Source organism: Cucurbita moschata, unplaced genomic scaffold (genome assembly GCF_002738365.1).
Source record: "Cucurbita moschata cultivar Rifu unplaced genomic scaffold, Cmos_1.0 Cmo_Scf00011, whole genome shotgun sequence".
Classification (NCBI taxonomy): Eukaryota; Viridiplantae; Streptophyta; class Magnoliopsida; order Cucurbitales; family Cucurbitaceae; genus Cucurbita; species Cucurbita moschata.
In genome coordinates, this window is record NW_019268527.1 from 3,481,510 (window position 1) to 3,503,045 (window position 21,536).

General features: G+C 34.2%; 3 protein-coding genes across 5 annotated transcripts; 1 reads left to right on the top strand and 2 right to left on the bottom strand.

The window, feature by feature from the left end:
• Nucleotides 1-2,104: 2,104 nt before the first annotated feature.
• On the top strand, nucleotides 2,105-4,132 carry LOC111449725 (proteoglycan 4). Of its 2 annotated transcripts, XM_023089746.1 has the most exons (3): nucleotides 2,105-2,350; nucleotides 3,000-3,316; nucleotides 3,461-4,132. In XM_023089746.1, exons 1-3 carry the CDS (start codon nucleotides 2,212-2,214, stop codon nucleotides 4,067-4,069), a joined length of 1,065 nt encoding a protein of 354 aa, XP_022945514.1. In that variant the 5' UTR covers nucleotides 2,105-2,211; the 3' UTR covers nucleotides 4,070-4,132. The 2 variants fall into 2 exon arrangements, with proteins under 2 accessions (XP_022945514.1, XP_022945513.1); XM_023089745.1 differs by having other exon boundaries at nucleotides 3,000-4,132.
• A 329-nt stretch (nucleotides 4,133-4,461) lies between these two features.
• LOC111449722 (probable pectinesterase/pectinesterase inhibitor 25) lies at nucleotides 4,462-9,753 on the bottom strand. Of its 2 annotated transcripts, XM_023089741.1 has the most exons (4): nucleotides 9,096-9,753; nucleotides 6,703-7,057; nucleotides 4,918-5,657; nucleotides 4,462-4,868 (listed from the first exon to the last, which is right to left on the bottom strand). In XM_023089741.1, exons 1-3 carry the CDS (start codon nucleotides 9,738-9,740, stop codon nucleotides 4,960-4,962), a joined length of 1,698 nt encoding a protein of 565 aa, XP_022945509.1. In that variant the 5' UTR covers nucleotides 9,741-9,753; the 3' UTR covers nucleotides 4,462-4,868; nucleotides 4,918-4,959. The 2 variants fall into 2 exon arrangements, with proteins under 2 accessions (XP_022945509.1, XP_022945508.1); XM_023089740.1 differs by having other exon boundaries at nucleotides 4,462-5,657.
• A 1,573-nt stretch (nucleotides 9,754-11,326) lies between these two features.
• Nucleotides 11,327-20,852, bottom strand: LOC111449730 (ethylene-responsive transcription factor WRI1-like). Its single transcript, XM_023089751.1, is given in 8 exon segments — nucleotides 11,327-12,035; nucleotides 13,249-13,450; nucleotides 13,697-13,774; nucleotides 16,326-16,328; nucleotides 16,331-16,335; nucleotides 20,043-20,051; nucleotides 20,244-20,326; nucleotides 20,428-20,852. Coding segments are annotated over 8 exon segments (1,221 nt in total). The 5' UTR covers nucleotides 20,694-20,852; the 3' UTR covers nucleotides 11,327-11,460.
• Between the last annotated feature and the right edge of the window lie 684 nt (nucleotides 20,853-21,536).

The following is a 21,536-nucleotide window of genomic DNA, read 5'->3' on the forward strand; positions in this document are numbered from 1 at the left end:
ATTATCCTCATATATAATATATATATATATATATATATATATATATATATATATATATATATATATATAATTAATTAATTAATTAATTTAAAAAAATTAAAAAAATTAAAAAATAAATATTTTGGCCTTTGATTTTACCTTAGATTTCCTTGTTTTGCAAGAAGGGAATAAAATCAGCAAGAAAGTGAAAATGCTAATGCTCACAACAGGAGAAAGCTTCATAAAGTTAAATTACCTGAAACCGGCGATCTTCCGGCGGCAACAGCGGCGGCGGAGGCGGCGGCTCTCTTTGGTTCAACGGCCGATCAGATCGCCGACGGGAAGAGAGAAGGCAAAAGAAGATGAGATCAGTGGAATGCTAGATCGGAGCTCTCTGTTTTATATATATATATTAGAGGCAGAGAGATGCCTTGCTTTGAACCAGAACGTGCTGCCTTTAATTTACATTCATTTTCAAATTTCAACTAAAATAAATAGCTTTTATTATTCTAATCGGTTCTCGAGTTTTAAATTTAATTGTTCGTGTTTTGATTAAAATGTCACGGTTTTGTTCGACCGAGAATTCGTTAGTTGTTTGTTCGTGGGGATCATTTAGAAAATAATTTTGAACTTATGAAGCTGAAAGTCTCGTAATCTTACGATTGGAGACTTGAGCTCACTCTCAAATCAGAAAAACGAGCTCTAGCTGCTCATTGTGGCAATGCAGCTAACATTCTTCGTGGTTCGATGAAAATTTAGTGATTAAAACCTCTAAATTATTCTAAGAACTCAAAACAATGGCATATGGAAGTAGCTTCTCGGAACTACCCTACCCTAAAATGGGAACAAAAGGCTGCCAATGGTACCCACGCCGATCGAATGAAAATTGGCTAGGAGCGAGACCTTTTTTGGGTGTTGGTTGCGGATCGTACGTGTCGAAATCATTGAGTTCGAACATTCTTCACAACAATACCCAATTGCAGCATCGAGATGCTGCATCTTCAATTAAGGTAAAAATTTGTTGAAGACGCTACTAAAACATGTTGAGTGCGCACATATTAAGCGTTGAGATGGGATTAGCATTAAAGGTAGTAGTATTGAAGGAGAAGCGACGGTGCTGAGTGATACAAGAGCCTGCATTTTGTATCGTTGAGAGAGTATGAAGTATTGCCTTAATGCTATCTACACGCCAACGTTTAGATGCCCGATTGGCGCCTCAATGCTATGTGCTCGAGTTTCCTTGTTTTGACTTCAAAATTCCTTAACTTGGTTTGTTGCTCAATCTCTAAAATAGACAAATAAGCTCGTGAAAATAACAAAACTAGCTCTAACACAATTTAGATGCTATCACGATAAATTGAGATTACATATCTCGAGACTAAATTGAGCTCAAATTTGAAGGTTACTAGGTTAAAATTGGGCTCAAACTCGAACAACTTAGATTATCCAACTCAAACGTAAATGTTCGGTTGGTTAGACTTTTTTAATTTGGTTGGGTTTTATTTTTTATAATCGAAAATTTGGTTCGATTTTCAGGTTGAAATTTTTTGTCATTAGACCCAACCCGAATCAACTCGAACCAAATACGGTTATATTTATTTCTTCGATTTTCACCAAATGAATTGAAACCCAAACAACTCGAAAAAAGTAAAGAATATAATTGGATTGGATACCGAACCATATTAGCTTGCTTTGAATAGCTTACCCAACCAACCTGAATCAACCTGAATCTCGAGTAGGTCTAAATTTTTCTCTCAATTCAAACCGTGCACACTCTCGATTTTTCCTCTGTCCTTCTACCTTTAAATTTACCAATTCAACGTACATTTAAATTTTGTATTATACGTTCATTGTCACAGCTCGAGAACTCAAAAATCAAACATAAATCGAACTTTTCTCGACACGATTCAAACATAACAACGAGCTTCCCGAGAATGTAACCCTAAACCTAACCTTTCGCATAAGAACATGAAAGCTATTGAAGCACACTAAAAGGGGAAAGTGGAAGAGGAAAGTTATACTTTAGTGCATAAAAGGGGAAAAATATGTCCCCTTTATCAAACAAATCAAAAAAGGTATAATCCCAATTCGAAGCAACCAATTTCTAAGCCCCATAAATACCGCCCAAACAAAGCCCTAATTTCAACCCATTACGAAAATCAACCCGACCCGTCAAAACATAAACCCGACCCAACAACAGCAACAGAACCGCCATTTTTTCCGGCGACCAGAATGGCAACAGGACGACCAAGAACCGCCGGACTCGGCGCCCTCCGCCGTCAATCCCTCCGGGCTTACAACGAGCCGTTCACTCCTAACGTTGTAGAAAAAGATGAAAACGAAGCCCACATTCTCCGGCTCGAACTTCCTGGTCCCAAATTTTGCATTCAATTTTTATTTAATGAGTTTTATTTTATTTTTTTAATTTATAATATTAAAAAGTTTCAAAAATATTTTTATTTTTTCAACCATTACAATACTGTCAAAATTTTAAAATTATTTTCGTTAAATATTAAATTATGCAAATTTCAATTTAAACTAGAAACGAGGGAGAGAACGGAGAGAGAGATTTTAATTTTTGAATTTTTAGAAATTATTTTAAGAAATATTATTGAATTTATTAGTTATAAAAAAAACAAATTATCTATTAAAATTATTTAATTTTAAATGAACATTTTTTTAAAAATAGTATATGAAAAAAATATATATATATATTTTCAGCAGAATTTTAATTTCGGTAGATTCTAGAATTCTGTTCTTATTTTCACAAAAATTTTAGGAGAATTGAAATAGGAGGCAAGAACGGAGATGGAAAAGTCTCCGTCCTATTTAATCCAAACAAATTTCTTAGTCAAAATCATATCCGGGAGTTGAATTTGGGTCCAATATTGTAATGAAATTGTGATGAATAAAAATAAATATTTTTTAAAAATAAAAATATAGGGGAATTTATATATATATATATTATTTATTATTATTTAATCTGATAATTTTGTTTTGCGATGGAATTGTGTTTTCAGATTTCAACGAGCAGCATGTTAAGGTTAAAGTGGAAGAAGGGGCACGGACGGTGGTGGTGACCGGAGATCGGCTTCTCGCAACTAACAGATTGCTCATATTGAATAAAACGTATCCAATCCCACAAGATTGCTCAATCGACAAAGTTCATCATAAATTAGAAGCTGGATTTCTCATCATTACAATGCCCAAACAAACTGCGCCACCGGCGGCGCCCAAGGATCCAGAACAAAAAACCCCAGAAAAGGGGAGTGAAGAAACCACGCCGGAAAACGCTACTCCGCCGCAGAAAGAACCGGAGCAAAAAACCCCAGAAAAGGGGAGTGGAGAAACCTCGCCGGAAAATGCTTCTCCGCTGCAGAAAGAACCAGAACAAAAAACCCCAGAAAAGGGGAGTGAAGAAACCTCGCCGGGAAATGCTTCTCCGCCGCCGAAAGGACCAAAACAGACAAGCCTAAAAAAGGGGAGTGAAGAAACCTCGCCGGGAAATGCTTCTCCGCCGCCGAAAGGACCAAAACAGACAAGCCTAGAAAAGGGGGGTGAAGAAACCTCGCCGGGAAACGCTACTCCGCCGCCCAAAGAACCAGAACAAACAACCCGGAAAAAGGAGAGTGAGGAAATCTCGCCGGAGGAAGATAAGGGAAAATCTGCAGAACTCCAAAAGAAGGGCTCAGTGAAGGCTGGAGAAGAAGCTCCAACACCGGCGCCGACGGAGGTGCCACCGCCTGCGGCAGCTAAAAATGGGCCGGTACGAGGAGAATCCGGCAAGGAGAAAACGACGCCGGATGAGAAAATCAAGAACCCAAATCAGAAACCAACAGAGAAAGAAAATCAAAATCCAGAAAAGGGGAAGGAATCAAAAACAGAGAAAGTGGGTAAGAATGAAAAAACCGGCAAGATCGGCACCGGAACTCCATCTCAGAAAGCGACAACTGGTAAGAAATATGCCGCCGGCTTCACGAACACAAGGAGGGTCTTACCGGTGACGGCGAGTGTCGCGGCGGCGGTTGTGACAGTAGCGGCCGCATATTTAGCATTTGCATATTACGGATTTTCGTTCGCTATGGAATGAAGCTGAAATTCGCAATGGCTTCTCGAATTTATACTATAAAAGAATAAACAAAACTTTAAATAATTTTTCTAACGTCATTACACTTATTTATAATATAGTTAACTATATTAAAAATAAAAATAAAAATAAAAATAAAAATAAAAAATTAGTCAAACCCATCCTCAATAATCTTCTCATCGAACAAAGTATACCATAGAGCCACCCCGATGGTCTATGTAGCCCTCGAATAGCCTCTCCTTAATTAAGGAACCCTCGAACAAAGTACACATTTTATTCGATACATGAGTCACTTTTGACTATACCTTCGAGACTCACAACTTCTTTGTTCGACATTTGAAAATTCTATGGACATCACTAAATTAAGAGCATGACTCTGATACCATGTCACGATATGATATTGTCTACTTTAAGCATAAGCCCTCTTGAAATTTCGACTACAAAATCATTATTTCAAAATCCAACGAACCGAACTCTAAATAAAGATTTGAATCCCCTCTTCCTTCTAAAATTATAAATATTGGAAGTGGCAACTTTTGGCTTCAAATCCTGAGTAAAGGCAAAAATTTAAGTGTTTCTTCTGCAATCTCGTAGAGTAGTGAGTTTAGAAACCATGGGTAGCAGTTCATCCAAACATGGGTAGCAGTTCATCCAAACATGGGTAGCAGTTCATCCAAACATGGGTAGCAGTTCTTCCAAACATGGGTAGCAGTTCATCCAAACATGGGTAGCAGTTCATCCAAACATGGGTAGCAGTTCTTCCAAACATGGGTAGCAGTTCATCCAAACATGGGTAGCAGTTCTTCCAAACATGGGTAGCAGTTCATCAAGTCTCCTCGAACATGGGTTGCAGTTCATCAAGTTTCCTCAAACATGGGTAGCAGTAAATTCATTTAGACCAAACCACCAGAGAAGGGAATATCAGTGTAAGGCAGCCATGTATCTCCCATAGTAAGATTATAGACAGTAAAGTTCATAGCTTGAGTAATATTCATCAAGCTATAGCCAGGCCAATCCACCCTCAAGCTTGTGTTAGCTCCTGGCCCATAATTCTCAAACTCCCCATAATACAAAGTGTCCAACCCTGCTGTTCCATTCCACTCCAACCACCCCACAGGGCTGATCAAATCCCCAATGTAACACTGCATATACACTGTTCTTGAGTACTGCTTCCACGGCCGTCCAAGATAGTTTGTCGTCGTCGAGTTTGAATAATCCGTCTCCCAGTCGGGGGCTGCCTTGATCGTGCAGTCGTGGATCGAGATACCTGTGTTTTGGTTTGGATCGGTTCGGCCCTGTGCCGTGATGGCGATCTTTTGGTTTGGGAGTGGCTTTCTGGCGTATAGATTGCATTTTTGGAAAACTGCAGCGGCATTGCCAAATATGAAATCTACTGTGCCGTAAATGTCGCATTCTCTGTAGAATTGTCTTAGAGAATGGACGTAGAGAGTGTCTTGATAGCCCTCGAAGCTGCAGCGGTAGAATGTTGAGAGATCTGCACTGCTCCTTAGTGCTACTGCTTGGTGCTTCTCTGGCCCTGCTGTGTTCCTAAATGTCACATCTATTGCTACAAATCTATCCCCACAAACAGCTGCAAGCACATAACACGTATAAAATCCAAGCATTAAACTAAGATTTATATATCAAACGGTGTAAAACTAACATGATACATGGGAACTGCACCGAACGGGTCGAAGAATGGGGAGGGAGCGGTGAGAAATTTTTTCCTATTAGCTAAACGAGGTTGGGCCCGTCAACTATCTTGGACCGCCACCGTGAGGATGATGTATGAATGGGAAGTGAGGACAGAGACAAAGCAGGGTTACGTAAAAACCCAAGCTCATCGCTAGCAAATATTATCTTTTTTGGGCTTTCCCTTTCGGGCTTTCCCTCAAAGTTTTTAAAACGCGTCTACTAGGGACCGCCCACTCCACCGCCCTTCGGGGTCTAGCTTCCTTGCTGGTACACCGCCTCATGTCTACCACCCTTCGGGGCTCAGCCTCCTCACTGACACATCACCCAGTGTCTAGCTCTGATACGATTAGTAATAGACCAAGCCCAGTGCTAGCAAATATGGTCCTCTTTAGGCTTTTCCTTTCGGCCTTCCCCTCCAAGTTTTTAAAACACGTTTGCTCGAGAGAGGTTTCCACACTCTTATAAAGAATATTTCATTTTCCTCCCCAACCGACGTCGGATCTCACAATCCACCCCCCTTCGATCCCTAGCGTCCTCGCTGACATTCATTCCTTTCTCCAATTGACGTGGGACCCTCCAATCCACCACCCTTCGGGGCCCAGCGTCCTTCCTGGCATACCACCTTGTGTCCACCCCCCTTTGGAGCTCAGCCTCCTCCCTGACACATTTCCCAATGTCTAGCTCTGATACCATTAGTAAGAGCCCAAGCCCACCACTAACAAATATAGTCCTTTAGACTTTCCCTTTCGGACTTCCCCTCAAGATTTTTAAAACGCATCTGTTAGAGAGAGAGGTTTCCACACACTTTAAAAATGCTTCAGTCTCCTCCCCAACTAATATGGGATCTCACAGCTTCCCCGTCTTCGCCCTACCTCATGGAAATCTCTACTTAAAATTCGGCAAAAATAAGTAGACGAGTTATGAGTTTATGATTTACTTACTAAATGTAGAGGAATTATACGTCGTCCAACCATCAACAACGCTATGGTTCCCAGTGATGACGGTTCGGTTAATGCCATCTCCAATGAGCATTATGTTGGTTTTGTATTTGGGGACGATGACGTATTCTTCATAGTATCCTCCTCTAACATAGATAACAAAGTAGCCATCTTGAGGCATTGAATTGTTGGGAGCAAAGGCAATAGCATCTCCAATTGAGGTGAAGTTGTCTGCACCAGTAGAGCTAACAACCACAGTATCGTTGATGAAGATTCCTGTGGTGCCTAAATCAGCCAACAAACGCTTCCTTCCTGAGCAGCCTGTGGATTGGTTGCATGAACCCATTTTATGTAGTCCCTGATGCAAACTTCACCCATTAAGCCTATAGTTTCTTAAACAATCAGCCAACAAATTTAATAAGTGCAAGCAATTTCTAGTCACCCTATTTGATCGGTTATGTCATCGTTCTATTATATCGATTACTTCAAATATCTCGATCAAATATGTCCATTTTAAATTTCAAGAACCAAATGTCTAGATAAGAATAAAGCAATATTAAACTAAGTTAAATTTCTCTCGTGACACCGAGAAACCATAAATAAATGAAGAAAACACGACTCTCCACAATGGTATTCATGACTTTCCTTTGGGCTTCCCCAAAAGCCTCATTCCCTAAATTAGCCAATGTGGGACTTTCATCCTCCAACACCTCCGTACCTTCGAGGAGGTAAATTAGCCAATGTGGGACTTTCATCCTCCAACACCTCTGTACCTTCGAGGAGGCTTGACTCCTTTTTCTATTGGCATGACTAAATTTAAGGCATGACTCTGATACCATGTTAGACGAACACAACTCTCTACAACGGTATAATATTGTCCACTTTGAGCATAAGCTCTCACTTTGCTTTGAGCTTCCCAAAAGGCCTCATACGAATGGAGAGAGGGTATTTTTTTGTTTATAAACCTGATCATTCCCTAAATTAACTAAATTAACTAAATTGAGTGACGTGGGACTTTCATCTTCCTATCCAAGGAAGAGAACAAATATATTCCTATTAATTAAGAGATCAGCAATTAATTAAATACAGATTAAGCTAAATTTGTGCATAATTTATTATTATATTCCACCCCTCTTGTGATAATTTTCCTCCATATTTAAATTATTTTGGTTGGTGGATATTAAATTCCATTAATATTTGCACATGCCTCTGTTTTTTCCCCCTATTTCACATGTTAATTAACAGTATTAAGAGAGATAAGTCTACAGCTCCGCCAAGAAGCCAAAACAGGATAAAGTTATTAAATAAAATTAATGTATAGTTTTTACATTATATAATTATGTACCACTTCCCAACTCCTAACTCCTGTAAATAATATCTACCCTCAATTTAATTTCATATGGTTGAAGGATATTTAATACAATTAATATTTTAATATAAACAACTGGTTTTTGCCCCATTAATATCCCTTTGTGGGGGGAGAATAATAAGGTCATGGGGGAGTTGGATCCACTTTTAAAGCAATACATTTAAAAATAAATAAAAAATAAAGTATGTACTTACAAAATATAGATAAACAACATTATTATTTTACGAAGATAAATATATTTCTAAAATTTATAAATATAAGAATAACCTATACTATTTTTTTAGAAAATTTATTAATAATTTAACATAATGAACTAATTTTAAGATCTTGAACTAAATTTGAATATTAAAAAAATGTTAAAATAGAATTAAATTTGAAAGTCAAAATAATAATTCAACTAATTTTCTTTTAAACATAGTGTATAATCAAAGAAATTGAATGTGTGTTATAATAGGTGAATTTCATACCCTTTTTATAAATATATATTTAATAAATTTTTAAGAATTTTTAATTCTGTAATTAAATTTTATTTTACTTATTAAAAGTTTAAATGTCAATTAAACACGAAATTTAAAAAAAAAAAACTTATTTTAACACAAAATAGATAAAAATTAAAATGTATAATTTTATTAGATATTTTTAAATGTTTTTTCTATTTAATATTTTCTTTTTTCTTAGTTCAACAATTACTTCTTAAATCATATTTATCCACGAGTGTAATTACATTTTTACCCTTTCTTGATCCAAATTATCCTCTTATAGATATGGTAATATTTAAAAAAAAATAACCATAAATTACAAATTTATCCCTATAATTTAAAAAAAAATTAAAATTTAGTCTATAAAATTTTATCAAAGGGGACAAAACTGTAATTTTGAAAATGGTAGGGACTAAATTTTAATTTATTTTTTTTAAACCAAAAAATATATATATATTTTTCTCCCCCAATTTTTGTTTTATGCATTGAATAAAGCAAATGAAAAGTTCCGTGTAACTGAACGAACAGACAAACAGCGTAATTCGTACCTTGATCAGCGTGTTCAGTGGCTCTCTGTTCCGTGCGCCCGCCGCGATATCCCCTCCGTCTCCCTTCATCCGCCGCTTCTTCCACAGTCGCGACAACGAGTTCGTGACCAATCCCAACGACACACTGTACAGTTGTCCGGCGCTCGACATCGGCGCCGTTAGCGCATTCCCCAAACTACTCCTCGATTCCACCAATCCGTCTATACAAGTCTGGCCGTTCGTGACGATCGCGCTCAAAATACTCTGAACACGCTCCACTAGTTCCTCATCCACGCTCTTCGCCGCCTCCAATACGCTCTCAATCGACCGGAGAAACTCCACGTTTGAATCGGAAAGATCTCTGCAATCTTCCAGAGCACCGGCCTCCCGCTGATTCAGCCTCGAATCGCTTCCTCGATCAAGATAGTCGCCGATTACGCTCGACATTTTGATCGCCTGTTTGAGGCAGTTCTTGACGGAGAATTTCCCGTAGCCGTAGGGATCGGAGGGAGAGAATCGGATGGAGGAGAGAATGGAGCGGCAGAGCTTAGGGTAGAGAGTGGATTTACAGAGGTCGGCGGATGGTGGTGGTGGTGGTGGAGGAGAATCGAAAGCTCCGGCGCGGCGGAGAGAGAGAAGGAGAAGGAAAATGAGAACTGAGTTCATAATTTATTCAACTCGGGAGTGACTCGGTGAGTGAAGAAAGGGTAGAGGGTTTATATAGAGGGCGGGGAGAAAGGACGGATAATCAAGGTAATAGAAATTAAAATATTTTTAAAAAATAAATATATTCTCTCTTTTTCAAAGTAAAAATAAAATAATTTATTTAAATTATTTGTTTGAAAATTAAATTTTTTTTAGGTAATAATAAACTTTGATAAAAATTAATTCATACTCATCAATTTTAAAATTGTATCAATAAAATTTTTAAATATATGAATTTACTCACAAAAAAAAAAAAAATTATATCAATTAAATACTCCACTTTCAAATAATTGACTATTTTTCAGATGAACGGTCTAAATTTTTTAAAAGATCTACACACGTGTAAGAATTAATATACGAAGGATTTTTCAAATTAAGAATCTAAATTGATTCATTTGTAGTCGGTTAGGTATTTAATTGATAGAATTATAAGTTTGTCTGGACGTTTTCGGGATGCCCCTAATAACCCACGAATGGCAAGTGTTTTCCTTGTGTGGATCCTATTTCAGTGGAAACTTGATGAGTTGATCCGCTTACACGTCTTGCCTTTACTGCTACATCAGGAGTTACTCTGCGCTTGTATTACTCTCCCACGGCCCCGTTTTCACGGTTTAGGCTGCACCCATTTCGAAATCTAACCTATGGTATAAATATTAATACACGAAAATTTAGGATTTTTATTTATTTTAAATTTTAAAATAAGTATATATATAACATATAAATATATTTTATATTATAGAAATTAATTTAATTGAAATAAAGAAAATATCTGTACGTCAACAAGTTGAAGAAATAAGTTCATATATTAAATGGATTGCTGTAAATGGTTTTCATTATTTAGTACTTTTGGGTAAAATTATAGAGCCAATAATGTAAAATTGAATAATTGATTAGACAAAAAGGGGCTGAATTATTTCCTTTTTTTTTTTTTTAATTTTATAATATTGTTTGAATATCTTCCATTTTTCCATTGACCTGAGTCAAATCGAGAGTGAAATCTATTTCCCTAAGCCCAACGTTGGCGCTTCCTATTACTCATATAGATTGGACGGGATTGAGTGCAGCGATTCATGATGCCCACATGAGCCTTGTGGTGGCTATGGTTGAGCGTGTTCCATAGTGTGGATGTGTTAATGGTAGAGGCTCTAGCCCTAGTTCATCACAATGTGCTTCCATGGGCAAAAGTAGTATCTACATGGGTTTGGAACGCTCTTATTTTTATTGTTCGATCTAATGTTACGTCTCGTTGTTTTTTTTTAGACCGACATGAGTAGAATTTGCATTCACATGGGTCTGGGACGCTCTCTCTTCAAGCTCTTATTTCTATTATTCAGTCTAGTGTTACGTTTCGTACTTCTTGGATTGGAGATGTGTCGTCCAGTGGGCTACCTAGACCCCAAAGGTTGACGTTTGGTCTGGGTAAGCAAGCATGGACAAGCTCCTCGAGCAGATACCATTCCAATGTGGAAGCCTATTCGGACCGTTTTACTTGTTCGATTTTCCTAGGTTTTTTCGTTAAAAAATATGTTGGTGACAAAAATCCTTGAGAAAAGTAAAGCTCTTTCTAGCTGCAAACTTAAAGTAAACAAATTTAAAACAAACAAATCTCCAACATTTTTTTTGTCCCTCCCTCTCTAAATCAAACCTGAAAAAAAAAAGGAAGAAACTTATAAGATACTCTTCAACAAAACCCAACAATCTCATCTTTTTCGCACGAAACCGAGTTGGTTATTATCGACGAAGACGATGGTGAAGGAGCATTGTTCATCTCCATCTTCCCAACATTAAGATCTTCTTTACTATCACCACCCTCAATGCTCGTTTCGAACATCAAACCAATGTCGTCCTCAAACCCAATCTCATCGAAGTAGAGATCAGCTAATTCACTCGTTTTCTCAAGCGGGAGGTCAGGCACCTCGACGAATCCCGTGTCTAAGAAAGACCAATTGAGATCCTGATCGTCTCCCATGACACCCATTGACGGGCTATTCTCGATCAATGGAAGCATCGTCGAGAATTGAAGGCTCGGCCACGACGTCGTTTGCTGTTCTTCGGGCTGATACACAACTTCCCCCTCGGAAGAAACAGGGGAGTCATTGGGCTCCTCTTTTGGTAGCTCAGCTGCTTCAAAAACTGATGATTTGGTCTCTAATCTCCTCCCAATGTAATTGCTAATGTCAAAGTTGGTAACTGCATTGGGTCCTCTGTATTCAATTGCAGCCATGTCATATGCTGCAGCAGCTTCTTCTTGTGTGTCTAATCATAATAATAAAATGAGATTAAACTAAGCTTAAGTAAAAAGATTAATTTAATTACTTCATTAAATGGGATTAAAGAAGTTTAAATGCGGTTTGGTTTGGGAGGATTTTGATAAGAAATCACGTGACCATTATACTTTTTTTTAATCTAAATTAATTAATTAATTACAAACGTATCAGAAAAACAGATCATATTCTCTTCATTTCTCAGTAAATAACAGTTTATTCATGGAAGTGAAAAAGAAATATATAATATACATACATATATATATGTATGTATGTATGTATGTGTATGTATGTATGTATATATGTATGTATGTATATATATATGTGTGTATGTATGTATGTGTATATGTGTATGTATGTATGTGTATATGTGTATGTATGTATGTGTATATGTGTATGTATGTATGTGTATATGTGTATGTATGTATGTATATATATAGAGATGTATGTATGTATATATATATACATACATACATATATATATATATATATATTTTTTATGAAGAAAATAGATTAAAAAATAATTAAAAAAAAAAGTCAAAATATTGAAAGCAGGAATACAGAATAACTGGTCCATAAGAATTTCCCGTGATTTTTGGTTTTTTATTTAAAAAAAAAAAAAAAAACTAATAAAACCCAAAAAATAAATAAAATTTTAAAATATTAATTTAAAAAAATGGCACGTGACACATACTGCTTTTCCGTTACTTTTGGAAAGCTGTGGACGAAAAGGTCTGTTTTATTCGATTTTTTTAATAGGGCCAGCAGAGAAGGATCACGTGCCGTACAACCCCTCCGAGCCCCCAAATTATTTACCCACGTGGACCACTCGTGGCTTAAAATTGCTTTTAATAATTGAAAAAGGATTAAAAATTAGAATCCACTGAGATATATTATTTTAAAAAAATAAAAATAGTATTGAATTAATATATATATATATATTTTTTAAATTACCGACCTCATTTTTCTATGTCCAGTAGCTAACCAATTAACAAAAAACCCTAATAATTTTAAATATTTCTTAGCCAATTATTAGGAGAAATTCAATTTAAAAAAAAAAAAAGTGAGAAGGACGGTGCCACGTTAGCTGACAGGCTAGTCCACGTAGTTATAAGTAGGCGTCAGCTAAGACTAAAATCCACGTGGGCATGCCACGTGGAGTTTGAAAAAGTAGAGAGAGAAAGAGGGAGAGAGAGAAAACGTACTGTAAGTTCCCAAGTAAAGATATTTGCTTCCAAAAACGCGGCCAATCCGAGCCTCCCACCGGCCATTGTAGTGGTGTCGGGCCACGCCGCGGTACTTAGAAACGCCTCTAGAAAATCCACTGCTCCGCCGCCGCAACGACGCCAAATATTCTTCCTTCGTTACTTTCCGCATTTCTTCCATTTCATTCGTGTACGACTCTGCCTGCATTTTTTTGCCCCCACATTTAATATTTAATTCACATGTTTAAATAACTAAAAAAGGAAAATCCCACATTTTTAAATTGACCTCTTTAAATTGCGGTCCTTATTATATTCCGTCCATTTTTTTTTCTTTTACAATATGCTTCGAAATAAATTACGAAATTGGGAAATTTAATGAGATAAATTGAGGAAAAAAACAGAAAATAAAATGTGAAATGTCAGTTTTAGCCTTGAAGATTAGAGGTACCGGGAAATTGAGAGTGGTTTCCGGTCCCCAGTATTTGAGGGCAGCTAGGTCATAAGTTCGCGCTGCAGCTTCCTCGNTTGACCGTACGTCGCTTGGCCGTAGGCGACGCAAGAACAAATAGGCTCAACTCACTTGTTGCTGGAAAGTGAGTGCCGCACAATCGCTAGTCCGCTGCCTTCGAAAGCGCGATTGTGTCACCAAGCACAAACCACCGAGACGACACGTGCTTTATGCAAAATAAGCGTTTCTTTCGCATCATATAAAGTATGAACGCATTTCAGACGCGAATTTTGTCAAATTTCGGTAAATGGTTCCAAAATAATTGTTTGTGCTTTTAATTGACTTGAGTGTAAATTGACAAAAATACCCCTAAATTTATATTTTATTTTTAAAAATATTCTTAAATTTTTTAAAAATTCAATAATGTTCCACTTTCAATATATATATATATATATATATATATATATATATATATATATATATATATATATATATCTAATATTTTTAATGAAATCGTTTAGCGCTTTATTTTAAAAATATCATTGAATTTTTAATAGTATTTTAAAAGTAGCTATTGAAATTAAAAATTTTATTAATAATTTTCTAATTTTTTAATTAAAATATTTTTATGGTTAATATTATGTTTATAAAATAATCATGAAATTTAAGGATAGTATTGACCGTTTAAAAAAATTCTTATTGTCGATATTTTTTTTAAAAAAGTATATTTTATATATTTTTTTATATTTTTTATTTTTTAAAATCTAAGATATTATTGAAACTTTTTAGTGATATTTTCTAAATAAAAATAGAATTCAAAGGTATTTTTATTAATTTAGCTATTTAATTTATAATTATTATAAGGTAATTATTTTAAAATAAATAAATTATTTTTAAATAAGAAGATAATTAATGTAGACATTATTTTAAATATTTTTTTAGGTTAGTATTAATATTTATAAATCTACATACAAATCTTTCTGAATATTAATAAGTGTTTTAATTAAATTTTTATATGTTAAATTTAAAAAATTAAAGTCTTATTTAATAATCAAATGGTCCTTGGACTAGTTTTTGTTTTCAATTTGGACCTTCCAATTTCAACTAATTAATCAGCAGCCCAACAAACAAAACGGGTTCCATTTCGGACAAGTCCGGGTCCGTTTCATAATGGGCTGGGCTTTGCCACATTTGTCTTGTGGTTGAGAAAGCCCGTTATGGCCCAACTATATGGACTTCTAAGTAAGCCCGTTTCTCAATTAAGGTTTTTTTTCCTGAAAATTACGTCAAAAGACATGTCTAGAGGTTTTAAGAAGGGCATTTTAGTCATTTGAAAAATGTCGTATTCTTTTCTCATTTTGAATCGTAATAAGTACGACCCAGTTCATACGAATATGAACGGGAAAAGAAAAGAGCCCAACTAGGTTTCCACATTCATTTTGTCGTGTTGTTAGGATGTAACGTGCAGACGTCCCGAAGCAACATCATATATACTATAGGGCTCCCTGTTTTCTCTCCCAACAAGTCCGTGATAGATTTCGAGTCGGGAATATAGTTGTGGCGTACTCGACTGTATATCACAATTCATTCACTTTTGGAGTTGTTCACGAAAGGTGGCATGGGACATATTTCAATAGTGGGAGTCTCACATCTGTGCGGGAGGTCTTACCAATCCGATTCATCCTGGTTCGATCCGAACGAGTCTTGTTCCTAAATGGTCCGTGTAGTCGTTAGTTGACCTAAGAAAAGACTAACGTGAAAATTAATGAGTCGATTGATCTTTAATAATGTGGCAAATTACCTGAGAGTGTCCTTCTCCCTTTTTCTCCAATACACATCGTCGATGCCACCGTTTGACCTACTAGAACCGAACCAATCTAAACTCATTCTTTGTACGTTAATTTAGGTCGATTCATAACCTAACCATAGTTATTTGAGTTTTAAAATTTACAAACTCGAACAGATCTAAAATATTTATTTTTTTAACATCAAATAATACAAACATTTATTTACAAAATCTTTAACATAAAATTGATTGAAAATAAAATAAAATATTGTTCAAGAAACTATTCAATTAATTCAATAATTTTTTATTTTATTTTTGCTATTTTTTCTTGGGCTTACGTGGACGTTAATTATTGGTCAAAAAAATAAGCATAAAGTTTGTGGCTATTAAATGGATTCTTCCTAAGGGGAAGTTTATATTCCAATAATACTCAGAATAATTAAATGATGTAACAGTTAATTTTAAATTATTATTTTTCTAATAAAATCAATTATTTCTCTAAATATAATTTTTTAATAAGTTTTTAAAATAATTTTAAATGTACTTTATAATTCGTAAAATATATTTAAAATTATTTTAATTTTAAGATATAAAAATGATTGTAATTTGATAGAAAAAAAAAAAGGAAAAGATTCCAATAAATTGGAGGGTTTTTAGAACTTTGACTTAAAAAAGAATCTTTCTTTTTAAATGTAATTTCTTATATACCTTCTCGTTTCGGTAATTTAGGTTACGAACATAAAATAGTTTTCACGTCCACGTTCGATCAATTTCAAACACGTAAGACTTTATGAATTTTAAAAGTCATTCTCGACTTTTATTTTTCATAAAAAAAATATATATATCATACGTCCTTATCATATTTTCTAACATCTGGGTTTAAGATAAGTTTCGAACCTTACTCGAAAAGAGAATATTTACCTATTGCATTAGCTATGAATTTAAAAATTATTCTCGACCTTTATATTTTACAAAAAAGTATCATATGTTCTTGCTAAACTTCATAACGCCCGAATTTAAGATAAGTTTCGTAGACTACAACAACTAGTCGGAAAAAGAAATTAGGTTTAGATTAAGGTGAATAGGGCCGTTTAAAAAAAACCCGATTAACCTAACTCAATCTATACGGTTTCGGTTCGATTATGAACTTATTTGGGTTGGGTCGGGTTTAAATAATATTTTTGTTTACGATACAATTATATATACATATATTTATTTACTTTCATTATTATTTTTTCATTATTTATTCTGAACAAAACTCTTAAAAATAATTTTTAATTATTTAGAACGTTATAAAAGAAATAAATAGATGTTTTACGGACTAATATTTTTTTATTAAATTATTAGTTTTGAATAATCGCCTCGAATAACCCGAACCAATTCAACACACAAATTTCATGGTGAGATTGGGTTGAAATAATTTACGACCCGAGTAATTAGGTTAATTAAAAAAAAAATGTCTTAACCCGACCCGTCGAAGTAATTTTTTTTTTTTTATAATTTTAATGAGTTTAAAAGGAAAAATATGAAATAAAGTGAAAAATTAAAAATAATTAGGTTTAACCATTAAATGTTGGCATCTTTTAAGTGATATAAATAGCATTAGCTTCTTTAATTCTTTCCAAAAATTGTTTTTTTTATTTTTAATTTTTATTGCTCCACAAGTTTTCATATTAATATTCCATTTGATCTTATTACTTACCTTTTCAAAATCTTCCCCAACAAGCAAATGCCAATAAATAAATAAATAAATATATAGATATATATATATATATATATATATATATATATATATATATATATATATATATATTTTTTGTCATTTTTATTATATATAGAAAATTAAAATCTATGTCGTAATCATTTTTTAGAGTTAAACACACAATCATTTGAGATCGTATTCCGTTTTTTTTGTTAATTTATTCAAATCAAAGTCACGTCACATTTTGGGCATATAAAATTTTGAGATTCTCGGCATTCACGAGACGTGATGAATGACACTTTTCTAAAGAACGGTTAACTATTGAGAAACCTTTTGATTAGTCGAGAATCCTTATGTAGTTTTATTTTCTTGATTTCATTTCAATATCTCGTCTTTGAAATTATTTCTCTCAATTCAGCTGATCCCATATCGGTTGAAGAGGAGAACGAAACATTCCTTATAAGAGTGTGGAAACCTCTCCCTAGTAAACGAGTTTTAAAATTGACACAAAGCGAGCAATATTTGTTAGCGATGGACTTGAACTGTTACAAATGGTATTAGAGTCAGACACATTAGTCGGTGTACTATCGAAGATGCTAGACCCCAATGGAGGTAAATTGTGAGATTCCACCTCGGTTTGAGAGAGGAACAAAACGTTTCTTTAGTAGACACGTTTTAAAACTATGAAGCTGACGACAGTATGTAACGGGTCAAAGTAGACAATATCGGGTAGTGGTGGATTTGGGCGACTCAAATAATTAATTAAAATTTGAAGGACTAAAAATATAATTATACTTTTTATAGTAAACTATATTACATAATACATCATATCAATTATCATATGATTTTATTTTTATTTATTTGAAGCACACATTTATAATTTCGTATAATAAAATATTTTTGGAAATATAATCTATTTTTTTAAAATCTAAAAATCTAATAATTATTTAATATTGATAATATAATTAAATTATTCTAAACCAATAAAAATATAAATGTGTGTCCCCATCGTTATTGAAAAAAAAAATAATAATAAATAAATAAATAAAGTGCATAAGGGATAATATGGGGAATGTAAGTATAATTGTCTTAACTTTAACTTTTATGAGATGGATGGAAGCATCAAACTTTATTTATTTTTTTTTTTTTCTATAAATATTTTTACTATTTAAAATTATTATTAAAATATAATATTTTTCATTTTTTTTAACCTAGCTAGTTACGGGATTAGAGTAGATGTCTGTAAAGATGTTTATATAATCCGAACCCGACCAATTTAGAGGGTTGGGTTAGCTTTTTTATTTATTTTTTATTTTTTTTATTTTACGATTTGGATTGGGTTTAATTTTTGAAAAGTCGAAAATTTGGATTGGTTCACGGTGTTGGCATTTTTTGGTCGAGTTAAAAACGTGGTTACAATTCAACTCAACCTTACTTGTAAATATTTGATAATTAAATTTTACGAGGTTTTAGTTATTAATGTAACATGTGTGGTGGATAAGTATAATTCTCTTTAAATAATTAAAAAAGAACAACCCGACAACCCAATCTAACCTAAAAACATAGAGTTGGGTTGTAAAATCTATTCATGTTGCTCGGGTTTCAATTAGTCTTTCTCAACCATCCTATTTTTAAAATCACTCTCATTTGGATGTGGTCTCGGTTGGTTCATTCATGTACCTCTCCTTTACTCGAGTGTCACACCACACATCTTACATCTCGTTTCTTGAAGACCAACATAGGAATTTACGGAACTACAGATGTTCTCGATAAACGAATAAAATTTATTATTATCAATATAATTGTTTTAAAGACCCAACATACATTTTTTACCATTTTATGCAAAATTTTAATATAAATTAAGTTAATAAGATCAAAATTTTTACCAAAGTTTAAAAGTAAAAATTATATTTTTTACTCTAAAGCTTTATAGTTTCAAATTATAAGGTTGAATTTAAATTTAAATATGGAGTGAAAATAAAAAAATTTAACTGTAGGGTAAAAATAAGAGATAAAAGTTGAAGGTAAAAAGCAATTGGAGTAAAAATTAACTTTTACNAAAAAAAAAAAAAAAAAAAAAAATTAAAAAAAAAAATTCAACTAGTTGTTTGAAACACGGAGTTTGGATTCGAGTGAAATCGGGTTCTAAATCTAAGCTCGGTAGTCGGGTTTAGGTACGAAATCACTCAATCCCATAGTTTCTCTCGGAATTCAGCTAATTTTGTACTCCAAACACAAATTTTCTAATAGTTCGGTATTTTTTATTTCTATTTTAAAATTCTAAGATTTTCGATCCAAATTAGTGCCCTAAACGTCCCTAAATTTTTAACTCTAAGCTCGTTTGTTGGATTTAAGTACCGAACTCCCTCTAAACTAATAGTTTCATTCAGAATTCAACTAACTCGGTACTCTAAATACAGATTTTAAAATAGTACGGTAACTTTTATTCATGATTTTCAATTCCGAACTAGTGCCCTAAACGTCTCTAAGCTCATTTGTCGAATTTAAGTACCGAACTCCCTCTAAACTAATATTCCTATCTAACAATTCCAAGATTCCAATTCCGAACTAGTGTCTAAACGTCCCTAAATTTTGTACTATAAGCTCGTTTGTTGAGTTTAAGTACTGAACTTCCTCTAAACCCATAGTTTCTCTCGAAATTCTATGAACTCTGTACTCTAAACACAAATTTTAAAATAGTTCGGCGTTTTTTTATTCCTGTTTAACAATTCTATGACTTTCGATCTCGAATTAGTGCCCTAAACGTCTCTAAAATTTTAACTCGAAGAATAAGACACCGCTATTATCTCAACACGTGTCCAGAAATATATGTAATTTTAAAAATAGAGAGAGCTTACCCAAATAAACTGAGCAACGATGATGAACGTTGGCGTTGACAGGGGAGGTCCCAATACACAGTCAGCAAAACAAAATCAGGGCTTCATTATATATAATTATATAAAAATTAAAATTAAAATTAAAATTAACCGAATAAACAAATAATTTTTTAGATCTCTACTTTAATTAATTAATTAATTTGTAATTTTTCTTTTTTTTACCTTGCCTTCCTTTTTTGTTCTGAATGCTATTCCATGAACTCTTGTCCCAAAGATGAGCTTCGAACCGGCCGGTCCATCGATGCCTGAGATTTCGATTCGAAACAGCGATTTCTCAATCTCAATTCAACATGCAAATCGAAAACACAAATCAAATTGAAAAAGGAAAAAATGAGAAGGAAAATACCTCGTGACTCCTCTGTAAATGGAACTCCGGCGAGCGGAAGATGCGTTGTTGTTGTTGTTGTTGATTCCAGTGCTGTTGTTATTATGAATCTCGCGTTTCGATTCGTCCTGATTCCTCCGTCGCCGCTTGATTCTGGCTTTCTCCGAGTGCGGCCGGAGAGGAGCGGAGAGATTCTTCTTCTTCTTCTTAATATTAATGGCGGAATCTGAACCGACGCAGGAAGAGGAAGACGAAGAGCAAGAAGAAGCAGAGGGAGAGATACTCATCGCAACAGACGGCGGAGAGATTTCCGATTTCCGATTGCGATTCAAGAGAAGGAAAGGAGTGAAGAAATGCAGTGAGAAAATGGCGATGGAGTTGGATTGGATTGAACAGTGAGAGACATTGTGAGGAGAGTTTTGGTAACCTAAAGTGAAGCAGGGGGGGAAGTTAAAGAGGAAGAAGAAGAAGGTAACCAGGGTTAGAATAATGAGAGTTAATTAACCAGGTGAGTTATGAGACTGCCAAACATTTGGCTATAGGGGCAGCCATGCTACCAATCATATTCCTTCTATTTGCTGCCTTTCCAAATTTGATTTCGTGTTTCTTTTACTATTTGTTACAAAAACAAATTAATAAACTGATTGCTAAATATTATTTTTAATCATAAATATTCCAATTTAATCTTTTTTTAATTATACTATTTCTTTTTTTGAAAATTATATAAATATCGTTCCTGTCAGTCTCAACCTGAAATTTTAGATTATTTAGGTTGATGATCCGAACAACCTGAATAGAGTTAACAATGCAGCTCAACTCAACCTTGAGTTGGGTTATCCGGATATTTTTTTTAATTATTTTTTTTAAAAATTTACTTATCCTCGAGTAGAATAGGTTATTTTTTTAACACTGCTCTCGGGTTGGTTGAGTTGATCCAACCAAAGTATGTCAACCCACTAACCGACCCAAAATTTTTCAATGTTTCAAAAATTAAATCCAACCCAAATGGAAAAAAGTAGTATTTTTTAACACTACTTTCGGGTTGGTTGGGTTGATCCAACCAAAGTATGCCAACCCACTAACCGACCTAAATTTTTCGATGTTTCAAAAATTTATCCAACCGAGATTGA

Bases quoted from the DNA above. Each gene is read 5' to 3' on its own strand.
- LOC111449725 (XM_023089745.1), top strand. From the start codon at position 2,212: ATGGCAACAGGACGACCAAGAACCGCCGGACTCGGCGCCCTCCGCCGT. The intron at 2,351-2,999 runs GTCCCAAATTTT...TTGTGTTTTCAG, and splicing joins TCTCCGGCTCGAACTTCCTG to ATTTCAACGAGCAGCATGTT.
- LOC111449722 (XM_023089741.1), bottom strand. From the start codon at position 9,740: ATGAACTCAGTTCTCATTTTCCTTCTCCTTCTCTCTCTCCGCCGCGCC. The intron at 7,058-9,095 runs GTACGAATTACG...AGTTTGCATCAG, and splicing joins CACTGAACACGCTGATCAAG to GGACTACATAAAATGGGTTC. The intron at 5,658-6,702 runs GTAAGTAAATCA...ATGTGCTTGCAG, and splicing joins GTATAATTCCTCTACATTTA to CTGTTTGTGGGGATAGATTT.